The following is a 13,874-nucleotide window of genomic DNA, read 5'->3' as shown; positions in this document are numbered from 1 at the left end:
AAGTATAAAAATAATTATTTCAATGTGCCCAAAGTTGAATGTTCAATTTGTATTGTGAATTATGAATACATTTTTTGCTTATTGTATATTTTTCAGAAGGGTTCCTCCATGTTAGTTTACCAAGATGTCAATTGTTTGATCCTGAATAGAGAGAAGTTGAATGATTTCATGGAAACTTAAAGCACGACACTAGTTGAATTTAGACTTTGCATGACAGTTACTTTATTAAAGTCTGCTGCAAAGTCCTAATTTTGCTGGTAATAATGCTTTAACTGGACCTTTCAATGAGTAAGAACAACCAATAGAATCTTTGAAATGGTGGGTCTATGCTTTGCAGCCAGAAATCAGTTTTAAGTTCATCTGATGCACAAACTTCCTGTAAATATAAGTATAAAAATAATTATTTCAATGTGGCCCAAAGTTGAATGTTCAATTTGTATTTTGAATTATGAATACATTTTTTGTTTATTAATGTATCTATTTTTCAGATGGGTTCCTTGTTAGTTTACTAAGATGTCAATTGTTTGATCCTGAATAATGAGAAGATGGATGAGGTTATAGAAACTAAAGCACACTAGTTGAATTTAGAACTTGCACAACAGTTACTTTATTAAAGTCTGCTGTGAAGTACTAATTTTGCTGGCAATAATGCTTTAAAACCGACTTGTTAAAATTCAAGTGCATTCAACATCAGTCATATAGTGTAGTCTAAATATATGATTCTTGTGTCTGATGTAATAAAAAGCATTTACAGAATTAATATAAAGGGATGTTGTCACTTAATTTATGACTAAAACCCTCTTTATAAATGCTAACATTTTTTTAGGCTAATTTTCCTCGAAATAAAAAGTTTGGTTTGAACATTTTTACTTGGTCACAGATATGTTTTATTTCTGGTACAATAATTTTGCTTAGAATTGTAACACAGCCGGCTTAAAAAAAATCTGTATTATTCTATTTTAAAACAAATTCTTGCTGTTATCATACCAAGAATGTATATGCTTCTCTAAGTTATTCCTGTAGTCCCTAAGTTATTCCAAAAGTTTCATAAATGTCAAAAGAAAAACATTTACAAAACTTCTTTGGCGTGCTGGCATTAAAACTTGGAGATCACTATCTAATTTTATGGTGTAAGAAATTAGGGGTATGAGGAAAGTAGAAATTAAGCAAAGTATTCTAGTGAGGGGAATCAAAAGAAGATGAGCATTAAATCAACATTGCATTTTAAGTAAAAGGTATCAGCAAAACTTAAGTGTATAATAGTAGTGGTATATATGCTTTATGTTATTGATATATTTCAAAAATCCCATCAAAGCAATGACATATATAGTTTTTTAAATTATGTATTTAAATATTAAATTTCAAAGCTATAGTTAAAAGAGAAAATGATTGTCTTTCTTTGGGTCAAATATATTTTTCTTGTACTTTAATTTATTGTTTTCTACAAAAGCACTATATTAGTAGTTAATGGTAAAAATAATATAGTAGTTTGGTAACAAGTTTAGCATGATAGTCATTAGACATGTATTTTCCGTGGGGATTTTAAAAAGATCATCCTTTCAAATTAACAGAGGAGTAATTTTAAGCTATATTCATATTTCAGTGTCAAGAACATTTGAGCAAGAGCATTAAAAATATTCGCACCATGTTGAATAAATGCTGAAAAGCATGTGGAGACATTCCTCAATTTATCATACCATCCAATTTTTAAGAATGTTTTATTCTGGATTTGGTTATATGCTGTAATTGTGTTTTTCAGTGTTAGCATTTAAACAACACACATTACAATTATAAGTGGGTAATTTTGCTTCTAAATTAAAATAAAACCACAGCATTATATTTTGCATATGCTTCACACTTAGCAGGTTTTATTTTATAATACAATCAATGTAATTGACGTTCGATTTTAACAAATTTACTGTAGTACATTCGTTCCTCGTATAACACGGTACTTGCACAACACGGTTTCGATATTACACAGTACGAAACTTCAATTTAATACTTCATGGTTTTGATATAACACGAAAGTTATCTTTAATAAAGAAGACATTCTGTTAATGTTTGATAACTCTAATGAGGTTTTACTTTGTTTTTCGTGAAACTTGGTTTCGATATAACACGATAGACATGCTTTAATTTACATTATTTCTAAGTCTCGTATAACACGGTTTCGATACAACACGATACATATTGACATGATTTTTACTATGTACATGATTAATTAGTGTAAAAAATATGTTAATAAGTTTAAAAAAGTCTCGTATAACATGATTTCGATACTACACGGAACGAATACGAGAGACGCCTGTATATTTTCAAGAAAATTATTCAGCTTTATATATTAAATAGTTTTATTAAGAATTGTTATTTAACTTTATGTTTCACATAGAGTTTTATTAAGAGTTTGTCAAATTTTAATCTATTCAGAATTCTATCATGTATCATATGAAACACATTACTTGGAAAATTCTTTTCTATTTTAAACAAGTGTTATCGGTTTTTTTTTTCCCCTCCTTAATCCGTTTGCTATATGAACATTTTTCTGTATTAAACGTTTTTTTTTTAAATTACTAAAAAGTCATAGTTTAGATTTTTTTTTTTTTTTTTAATGAAGGCTGTTTTGAGTGTACAAGCACCTGACAGGCTCGTCATTTCAAAAAAAAAAAAAAAAAAAAGCCATGGGAACGATGCGGAAAATACTCAGTTTCTATTGCAGGAGAAAATCAAGAGTAGGGAATTTTTAAACGGGGAGGGGGGGGGGGTTGCACCCCTTGTCACGTTAATTTAATGTCTGTTAATCATGGAGTAGGAGAGGATAGGAATTTTTTTAGTTTGTCAGTGCGAACATACATTTGCCCTTTGTATACTTACATGCACAAATTATATAAATTGGGCTAAGTAAATAACTTAATGAAGTAGTAACTTGCTCCTTGCCTTTTCGCTGCAATAAATTAATAAATAATAGTTTAACGTAACAAATCGGTGTGTAGCCTTAAGTCCAGGTAGGTTTGCGTTTTCTTTAAAGTTTTAGTGGGGAAAAATTCTAACATATTCTCTATTAGGGGGCAGCACAATCAGAAATATTTTTCTGCGGTCCTTCATTTCGAAATTTGACATGGAGGGAGGGGGATGTGCACTCAATGGGAATTGACTTGGGGAAAACAACGAAAAACACACTCGCTATCCTCTTATAACTAATAAAAAGCATTATTTTTCCAAAGCAAGGGGGACTTTCGATCTTCCTCCTTTTCGTCCATATGTAGGGGGAGGGGGCAAGTGGGGGCTCAAGCCCCACCTTGGAAATTAGAACTTCCTTGCTTTTAGTACTTTTTTTCTAGCAAGAAAGTAAAAACATTTCTCCAGCCATTAATGAATAAATTATTAAAAATGTCAAATTTTAATAACTGTAATCTGTACTGAAATCGGTTTCAATGCGGAAAGTATCTTACTAAACCATGGAAAAAATATCTGACCCCCTCCCCCCTTAAAAGTTTGCTTATGCGCGCCCATGCCCCGAACCCCCTAAATGACGACGGACTTGCTTGTGGCTCATTAGCAATCTTCGTGTTTTCATAAGCACTCAAGGATTAGTGAGAATTGCTTGAGACTCAATGAAGGTGCTCCCCCCCCCCCTCCCAAAGCCCAATATCTAAGGTTGTGCTTCTGTTTTTGGGCGTCCACTGATGTCCTGTGAATTTTTTCATTTGCAAGGAAATACTACTTTTGCTATTTACTCTCGTTCTTAATAAGTCATACATATCATTTTATTACCAATCTCTGAACTCTCAATATTTATTGCCACAGTATCCAACTATATTTATTGCTGCTTTTTCCAAAGCTTATGCATAACGGCATGGGGTTGGAAAAGCGATATACAGTTCAAAGTTTCTCTTGAAAGTTGCGTATGCTGTATCTATATGTTACAAAAAAAGAAAAGAGAGAAAATATTAAAATTTTTAATGAACCATTTTTAATGAATAATGTTACAACTATTATTTTGCAGAAAAAGTTTGCAAAATTACTGCATCTAGGGGTTTCCCCCTCCCCTTAAGAGCAAGGGTGCACCCCCTCCAAAATAAGACCCCTTAACAGGGAAAATACCACTCGAAATACCCCCCCCTAGCAATTTCGATGGTGCAACGCGCCATGACCTCCCCAAGGTGGGTACCCCTCTGCATCTATGTGTTTCGTAGTTGTCCTCTCCCCCCAATCGGGAGCAGCACCCAGGATACCCCTTAAAATTTCTATGGTACGGTTCGTGCCACGATCCCCCTTTGAGTGGGCACTCAAGGGGGTCAATTAATATGTTATCAAAATTAAGGTAGTTAGTACAACGAGGGGCCTCCGTAGCTCTGTAGTAGAAGCTTCGTCTTCCAAGCCGAAGATCGTGGGTTCGATTCCCACCTGTGCCTTGAGTGTTATTTCCTTCTCTAGTGTTGTAAATCTGTCCTGTGTGTGTCCGGAGGCAAAGCGCTTGGCACGCAGTCCTCTATCTATGTGAAGCTGTCTAGCTTCTAAATAAATGGATACATAAAGTGCAGCGAGTGGGACTTCAGAGCAGACAGCATGATTGAAATTTTTAGGGAGAGGAGGGTTTGCTAAAAAGTTGTCTTTGTCGTTTTTAGGGGATCTCATTTTGGGGATGCATTTGAGGGGAGGGGACGTCATTGTTCTTGAGGGGGGAAGAGGAGCATCTCTGATTTAGGAAAGATTTTTTTGGTGCAAATGAAATTTCATAAAAAATGCGGAAAAACTGTAACGTCATTTAGTTTGTTTTATTGTAATTCAAAATATATAACTTTAGAATACAGAACGAACCAGTTTATTTTTTTAAACTAATTTGCATTTAATGATGTTTACCATTCTTGATAATACCAAATACATGAAAAAAAGTACACTTAAAATCGGAAAGAACATACTCCTTCAGGAAGTGTTTCCAAAAAGGAAAAATAAACTGCAACTGTATTGCTTATGGTATCGCTCGCACTTTTTTTTGGCATCATGTTCGTCATGTTGATAAGAACTCGCCTTGAAATAGATGAAGTCGCCAATATGGTAACCATGGACCCAGGATCGTTCCTGCATTGACCGACGTGTCTACTCATCTTGTAAATGTAAACAAAACATGGCAAATTTTACTTGAGTTATTTGTCTTCTATTTGTAATTAATTATGCAATAGTATTTTAAATATCTGCCGTTTGGTAAATTATGAAGGACAAAGTTTTACTGAACAATAAGAGGGATGACTCATTTCATTTGCAGACTAAAGTAACAGCTGTTGAAATACCATTAACAGTGTCTAGTTCTCAGAAACACAAGTTAAAAGAACTGAAAATTGTTAGCAGTATAGCGGTCTTTTTCCTTAAAAAATGCTGGATGACATGCAGTGCAGCAGTATTTGTAATTTTTGTTATGTATTGGTGTTACGGAAGCATCATCGCCTTCATATTATTTAATTTTGCTCTATCTGGTAAAATTTCAATTATTTTCTAAATTTCAAACATAGGCGGCTCGTTCCGGGGGCAATAAACCCCTCAATTTTAAAAGTAAACGGAATTTGCCCCTTTACTTTTCTAAATTCAAAATTAACGATCGATCGAAAAATAATAAAATCGATCAACTCATATGTTTCAGGGCATAAAACTGCTCAGTACTCTTTATCTTGGTCAGTATTTGTGTTTTTTCAAAATTTAGTCAGTAAAGTCAGTATTTTTTTGAAAATTTTTCCAAGAATTCATTTTATGAAAAATGTCGGCAGTGGTATTTTCCCTGTTTTTCTTATAAGCTCTTTAAAATGCCAAAAAAAGTGGGACATTGCTAATACTGCTTCCTAGTTTTGCCACTGGATAACGTTTGCATTATTTTGTAAGAATAATTTGAATTTGCTGTTAGCTTCTTTTTAGTATACTTTCCACAAATATTTTAAAGAAAGAACAAATATATGCTTAGTCAGTTGTAAAAAAATTCTTAAAAAGAAATGATTATCAAATAAATTACTAAGTTATTGAATACTGCAAAATACAAATTTTGAAAGTAAGGTATTGAAATGGGGAAATGTGTCGAATGGTCTGTCTGATTGCCCTCCGCCCCCAACCCGTTGAAAAAACCTTGTTCAAAAAATATTGGAGAGGGTGCATCATTCCCTTTTTTTCCTAACGGTTCAAAAATAAAACGTGAGAACCTATGCAAAAATTGAAAGAAAGATATTAATCTTGAACTAAGAGAGAGCTTTGTTTTGAACAAACTTATTTAAAAATAACTTGACATATGAAAAATATTTCTCAAATTTGGCTAATTTAAGGGTATTTTTGAGAAATTTAAAATGTTTTAACAGTAATATTAATGCTGATTTAAATCCTTTATTTATGAAATTAACCATGCTAAAAGTAATTTTTTGTTGCAAATACTTACAGAGAGTAGGTGTATGTTTAAAGTTTTTTTTTTTGAATTTAATTAAATTTTTTAAAATCATTATTATTATTTTTAAGTTTTGATAAATAGACAAAATGAATTCTTGTAGATTTAAACAGCATTGACAAAAGTTGATGATTAGTTGTTAAAAATGAAGGGAATTCACACACACACAAAGCATGAAAAAGCTGTAAATGATTTTTTTCTTTATTTTCGTTGTAACAAATAATGATAGATATGTATCTTTATTTCTGCAATAAATGTTTAAATTTCTATGAAATTCATTTTTTATTAGGCAATGATTAAAAAGGATAATCAAGAATTCTGTTAGGAAAAAAAAATAAATATTCAGGGAAAAAGAATTTTATTTTAAATTTATCTGATTAAAATTGTTTCTAATACATATAAAATTAAACAAAAATATCATTGTAACAGAAAAATTGCTTTTATTTATTTATTTATTTATTGTTAGTTTTAAGAAACCATTCTCTCTCCCATTATACTTTAAAGTTCCTAGTAGAACGAATATTATGCTACACATCATGTATTGTCTAATTTTCACAAGAAGGCACTTGACTCCGCCCTCGTCACGTGGTATCCGATGATTCTATTTCGCTGTTTTCAGCAGAAGGTATATTCGGATCATAGCATTTTGTTGTAAAAGCAGCAGTTTTTAAAATGTAAGAATAACTAAAGTGACAACAGACAAGTGATGTAAAGGACACTAAGATTTTTTTGCACATTAAAATGCACTCCCAAGTTAAGGCTGTCTGGTTGTCTCCTTTAGAAGCGCTTGGATTGCATAACGATCCTCCCCAGGTAAAATGGAAGTCTGCGTTCAAAGGTTCAAGGGGCAAAGTGCCTTCTCGTGAAAAACGGACAATAGTACTTGCCTCTATCAAAATAATTATCACTGCATAAGATCATAGTGTATATTTTATTTGTAAATGCGTATAAAACCATTAATAATGCAGTACATCGTAAATAAAGGGTGATTTCTCAAAAAAATTAATTTTTTTCCCTATTTTTATCTCAAATGTAACAAAGAAAGAAGTGCATGACAGCATTTTTGGTGTACTATTCTCAAGAAGGACAAAATGTACTTTTATGCCTCTTTTAAATATTTCTTAACTTTCATTGTGTTAATACATTTATCGCGATACAGGGGAATTCAGTTTCTATTAGGAGTTCTATGACAATTATGCTAGAGAGAGGCAAAATAAGTTGTCTGCACTAACTTGCAAAAAAACTACATTTAAGGGTGATTCTGCTATCCATTCTGCTGCACCATCCCCCCCCCAAGTATAGTTTATAGGTATGCCAGAAAAAGGTAGCTGCTAAATACTCTATTTTTCCCCTTACTAATTTGCATGCTGCAAAAATGATTTTTTTTTTTTGAAAAATCTGACTACTTCCAATTTTTTTCTTTTTTCGAAAAGAAAAAAAAAAAAAAAATCGGTGTACACTGAAAGAATTAGCTTGTTTAAGAGTTTTACTTAAAAGAATTTTTCCAATTAATAACTCATTTTATAAAAATTTATTTTTGGAAGCATGTTCAACAAAGCATAGTGCTTTGTTGAAAATTGCAGCAAATTTCAATCCTTTTGCATCTTGAAGATATTTTAATTATTTTGAAAGTTTGAAGTAAATTTAACATGTGCTACCCTATACCCACTTATTTTATATTTTATTTTCATTATATATTGATTTTTTTTTTCGGATTTTAGTAATAAAATTTTGGAGCTAGGTTTTTGGTAGAGACTGGAGAATGTACGAAACCTTAAACAAATTCATTCTTTATTCTTTGATTTTTCCTTTGCAACATTTTTATTTTTCTCGCTGCTGCCAATTAGCTTACATCTGCGAAAAATCTCTATTTCACTTTAAATTTAATATTCATATTATTTAAAAGCATAATTTAATAATTTTGTTGTGAAGTATTTAGCTGGTGACTCGCGTAAGTACCTCGAGTGGAATCTCCTGGTTTTTTTTTCTTCGAAGGTTGTCAAGTATGCTGTTGTCATTTTAGTTATTTTTACATTTTAAAAACTGCTGCTTTTACAACAAAATGCTATGATGAAAAACGATACCAAATGATTTGAATATACTTTCTACCAAAAACAGAATCATCGATACCACGTCACGAGGGAGAAGTCGAGTGCCTTCTTGTGGATAATGGACAATATTTACAATTTAAAGTCTTCTGAACATGATATGTTCTCGGCTTTACTAAAAAGTAGTCAGACTTTCTTTTTAGACTGTTTCTTTCTCTCAATCTCTCTTCATCATCTTCTTTTTCAAACATAAATGCTTACAACTTTTTGAAACATGTACAATTATTTTCACCCTAACAAATATGTTCCGTATTTTTTTTTTAATTAAAAAATGAATATAGCGCTGAATATACAATTTACAGATACTTTACCTTCTGTCTCTTGTTCTTGATTTCAGAATTTTTTAAATTAATGCTATAGTGGTTGTAAAAGAAAAAGTAATATAATTAATGATGATAAACTTTTCTGAATAATTTTTTAAATATCTTTTAAGCTGTTAAAACAGCCCATCTGTAGTCTAGTAAATCTGCAAATAAATTGAACTAGTTTATCTACACAGACATTAGTTAGTATAGTTTGTATATAATGTGTTCTTGTGTGTATTTATTATACACACAATAGATTTAAAAATATTGTGGATGCGAGCAATGGAACTGTAGTGCATAAAAAATACATAATTTTTCTATGATACTTGCTTTACTTTTGTTCAGTATGTAAAGCAATTTATTTTACTATTCCCTATTACTTTTGCACTTTTATGTACTTAATTAAAGAGAAAGTATCTGGGGGTAAAACTGTTTGGAAGGTCAAAACTGCCGACTGTAGTGACTGAAATTTATTAAATGTTGATTACTAACAAAATTTTTAAAATACTGACTGACGAACTCTAGAACAATAATCAGCAATATTATGAGTTGTAAAAAAGATGCTTATATTATTTGTAGTGTATGGTAACTCCTAATTTGTAATGTAAACCTAAAATAAAATTTTGACTAAAAGCTGCAAGTTTATTTTATGTAATTTCTATATGATGATGAGCAGAGACCTACAAAAACTTTTTCTGTATAAAAATTTAAAGATAAAACATCCTTTGTCTGGATGTTTTATTTTTAAATTTATACAACCATCAATTACGCTTTACATTGTTATACTACCCGGCATTTTATCATTGCTGAAAGAATCTCTTAGAAACATTTTCCTATTTTTGTCCAAAGCGTAAGGTAAGATTAAAATAATATCAAAGCAATAAGGTATACATGACAACTACATTGTGTAAAATTTTGAGATGAGAAAAAATTTGTCATGTTTAAATTGTTACCTTTATTTGCTGCCTTTAACTTTCATCATATGTTCTTGCAGTATAAGAGAACTTAGTTTCTGTACATGCAAAGAAATTGTTGATTAGTAATTAAAACAATCTTCTAAATGTGCTCTGGGTTTTACTAAAATATTTTTTAAACTAAAACTTAACTGAGTAAAGTGTGCAATTTATAGATTTTTTTCACTTTGTATTTCCTGATATCAGAATGTTTCTTGAAATTATTTTCCAGTGAGTTTTCAAAGAAAAAAAATTGTGAATGAAATACTGCTCTTTATCATTTAATAATATTTTGACCAGTTGCAAGATCTTTTAATTTATTTTCCTAGTTTTAAAAAAAGTTTTATTTACTATTCACTAAATATATTCATTATATTCACTTCTTTCAGTCAAAATTTGTACCAAACAAGCTTTACATTAAGTTAATGCACATTACAAATAAAGCTGGCATCTATTTCCAAAGTATGATACTCTTTTTTGTTACACCAAATTTGCTAAGTTTTTAAATTTTAGTCAGTATTGGTCAGTATTTTATAAATTTCGGTCTGTAAAGTCAGTATTTTTGACCCTCCAAACGGTTTTACCCCCTGGTGTTTAAAGAAAGAAGAATTAACTTAGTGTGTGTTTTACATTTTTCCCATGTTATTATTTCATAAAGATTAGAATAAAGAATTGGAAGAAGGGCCCTTCCAATGGTCACAGTAAAGGCCCTCTGTGGGCCTTTACTGCGACCATTTGTCCTGATTTTTGAGGATGGCAAATTTTTAGAGAAGGTCATTTAATCGACTTTGGCATTCAACTTCAATTGCACAGTTAAAAAAAATCTTATTTGGTATCTTTTTTCACCCTCCACATTTTTGGTGTTACTAGCCGCCTATGTCTTCAAATAGCATTTTATATTTCTATCTGTGTTTAAAATTTTATTATATTTAAAGATTTACATTGTAGTAGGTATCATGATGTGAAACCTTTTGGACATTTTCAAAATATTTTGCCAAGCACATAAAAAGGAAGTGATTTTCTACTTGTGAATCTTTGCAAAAAACGATATTGCTGAAATTAAAGCTAAATGTTTGATTTTTACCCAAGCCATCAAAATATCTATAAAAAAAAAGCCACTAAATAGTTAGATTAAGTCACTAAACATTTAAATAATCTGCCAAATACAGAAACTTCTGAAAGGAAGGTTGTGGAGTTTACATAATTCATTAAAAGTTAAGTTTCCAGAAGTACGGCCTTTCTGCCAATGCAGTGTTTTTGATCACCTTTTTTTTATTGTCCCATTTTTAGTCCAACTATTTTAACAAAACGGTAAAGAAATAGACGCTGACACATTCTGATAAAATTAGGGGAAAGGAAGGCACATGTGAGCATGGTATCTTTTACTAGTATAACATCAAGCAAAATATCCTAAGAAATTCTCAATTAATGGCAGTACCAGTCCTATTTCTTGGCCAAACTTTCAGAGCAAGGAGCCTGTTTATGTTCTTGTAGTGATAGCTTCTTTGTTTTAGAAGATGCTGATATAATTTAATCTTTGTCTTCTTCACGTAAAAAGCTATTTTAAACTAACTATTAAGCTAAACTTAATTATTGCAAACCATTATATATGAACATTCAAGTAAATTTATGACAATGTTTAAATTTTGTAATTAAAATATAAATTCTTTGTTTTTGAAAATTAGTTCTATGGTAGATGATGGGGTACTAATGGTGAACGTAACATGTCGAGGCACATGTTAACAATTCTAATATCCTATCGGTAATAAATATTAGTGTAGGCTTAGATTGTTTATTATTATTTTGCTACAGTTAGTTTGTAAATTAATTGTTAATTATTATTATTTAATTTTTCATTTATTTCATTATTTTTTATTTTTTAAATTCTATTGTTACTAAAAAATGAGCAACAATTTAGTGGTGAGGAAAAAATGGACAAAATACTTTCCTGTGACTAAAAACTGAAATTTAGAATAATTTCAAAATTCATCATCAAATTCGGTATGAAAAACACACAATATAACAAGAATAAGCTTTACATAATAAAATTGTATTGTTTACAGGATGTCCACTAGGGTGGTCACGAGGTACATGGGGAAAAACTTTTTTCAACTAATCTTTTGGGGCACCCCCCTAAAATGTGCCAATAGACTAGAAAATTTGATTTGGAAAGTTCCAAGTCATTTCAATGATATTAACACGTGCCGCAAAGAGGCTAAAGTTACGAAAAATGGCAATTTTTAGCAAAAAAACGTAGTTTTTCATCTGTAAAACCAAAACTGTTCATCCTAGAAACTTCGTTCTGGTCTCATTTTATAGGGAATTTTATTCTTTTTAAGTCTGATTTCATCTAAGTTCTTGTAAAGATTGATTGAACATTATTCAGGATTTTTCACGTCAGGTCGTAGCTAATATCCTCAAAATCACGTAAAAAGAACGAATCATTATAATATAAATGTTATTGCTTCTTTTAGTTAATGATTGTAACCCCCTTACAATGTTTAGCTATCAGAGAAAAAACAGCAATATTATCAGAAATATATGCAGTGAAATCCTGTTACAACGAATACCGATACAACGAAATATCTGTTTCAACGAAAGAAATTTTCAGCTCCGATTTGATTTCCATTACGTTGCTTGAATTTCATTGCTACTAAAACCTCATTACAACGAAGAAAATTTCTGGTCATTTGAAGTTCGTTGTAACAGAATTTCACTAATATAGTTATGTCTCTAAAACACAAAGCTAAAACAAACAACTGCATGTAAAACTTATGAAATCAGCTGTAGATGCCATAAATATGGAACGTTGCTTTCCTCTTCGGTGGTCAGCGCTAAAAACTAGATTAAAAATCCCAGTCTTGTAAGGGTTTTCGACTCCCCCTCCCCCCCATAGAAAAAAAAAAACTACAATTCCCAGGAAAGTGGCCTGTGTTCTTAGACGAGGACTTGTTAGAGCTTTCGTTAAAATAACAGTCATTTTATGGCTCCTTTCTGCAGTACAAACCTGCGTTTTGTGATTGCAGTTGTTACAGAAAAAGTTAAGTTTTTGTATTTAGCATGTCGCTACCACATCTTAAAAGTTGGTTTGAAAGCAGTTTTGATTTACAAAATAGGTATTCACTAGTCAACAACCGGATATTTTCAAGAATTTAAGGATGAATGGTATAGATAAGAGGCAATTCAAAGCAAGTATAGAAGATTAAAAACAAAATAAGCAATCCAGGTGAAATTTCAAGCTTTCTTTTTGAGAAATAAAAACAGTAGCATCTTAGGGATGCCTATAAAAAGTTCATTCCTCTTTGCTTAACTTGTTTAGGGAGTCTTTCTCCAAACAATGTTTCGAGTATCTGCCGCTATTCATCACATAAGGTGGATGGCAAAGGCCATATGAGGCAGTGAGAAGCAAAAGAATGAAAGTGGACTATTTTACGTTTCGAGTAAATGGCGTTTAAAGATCAGATCATAGGCAGACTTTCATTGAAATGTTTTTCTAAATCATGCTGTACAGCAGCACCTACTAGGGCTACTAGTACAATCTCTTGCCCCAAGACAGAGGAGAGGTTCACCTACCATGTGTACTGGTTATCTCCAAATTTTTAATTTTCCTACTTGCATCCCTTTACTTCTCACTACCTCATATGACGTAGTGAGAAGCAAAGGGATGTAAGTGGACTTTTAAAAGTTTCATATAAAATGCTTCTAAAATGCAGATCCTAGGTAGGCTTTCATTGAACATTTTTCTAAATCACGCTATATAACAGCCCCTACCAGAACTACTAGTACCATCTCTTGCTCCTAAGCAAAGGAGACGTTCCCCTATTATTTGTAATGAGTATCTCGAAAATTTTAATTTTGTCAATTACATTCCTTTGAATCTCACTGCTTCATATACTCTTTAAAAATATATCTTCTCAGGGATCAGCTTTCCTTAATTGATTTAAAGATAAAAGGTTTTGAAGATATTTCGTTGTTTATCAGCAATATTTATAGAAAAGTGTGGTTTAATGTCTGTGATCCAGCTTTGGTCCCCAAATAAGAGCTACAGTTAGTAAAATCTTTAGTTCAATACATGAGTATTTATGAAGAT

The 13,874-nt window shown here is 31.3% G+C and overlaps 1 protein-coding gene across 1 annotated transcript in view; it reads left to right on the top strand.

Moving 5' to 3' along the window:
* The first annotated feature begins 5,125 nt into the window (after nt 1-5,125).
* Nucleotides 5,126-13,874, top strand: part of LOC129235234 (protein ABHD13-like) — a 31,486-nt gene continuing 22,737 nt past the window's right edge. Inside the window, exon 1 of the mRNA XM_054868939.1 lies at nt 5,126-5,471. Within this exon, the coding sequence (XP_054724914.1) occupies nt 5,210-5,471 (262 nt within the window). The 5' untranslated portion in view covers nt 5,126-5,209. The remainder of the gene's footprint in view (nt 5,472-13,874) is intronic.

Source organism: Uloborus diversus, chromosome 2 (genome assembly GCF_026930045.1).
Source record: "Uloborus diversus isolate 005 chromosome 2, Udiv.v.3.1, whole genome shotgun sequence".
Taxonomy (NCBI): Eukaryota; Metazoa; Arthropoda; class Arachnida; order Araneae; family Uloboridae; genus Uloborus; species Uloborus diversus.
The sequence above is the reverse complement of the archived record's forward strand: the minus strand, read 5'-3'. Positions and strand labels throughout refer to the sequence as shown.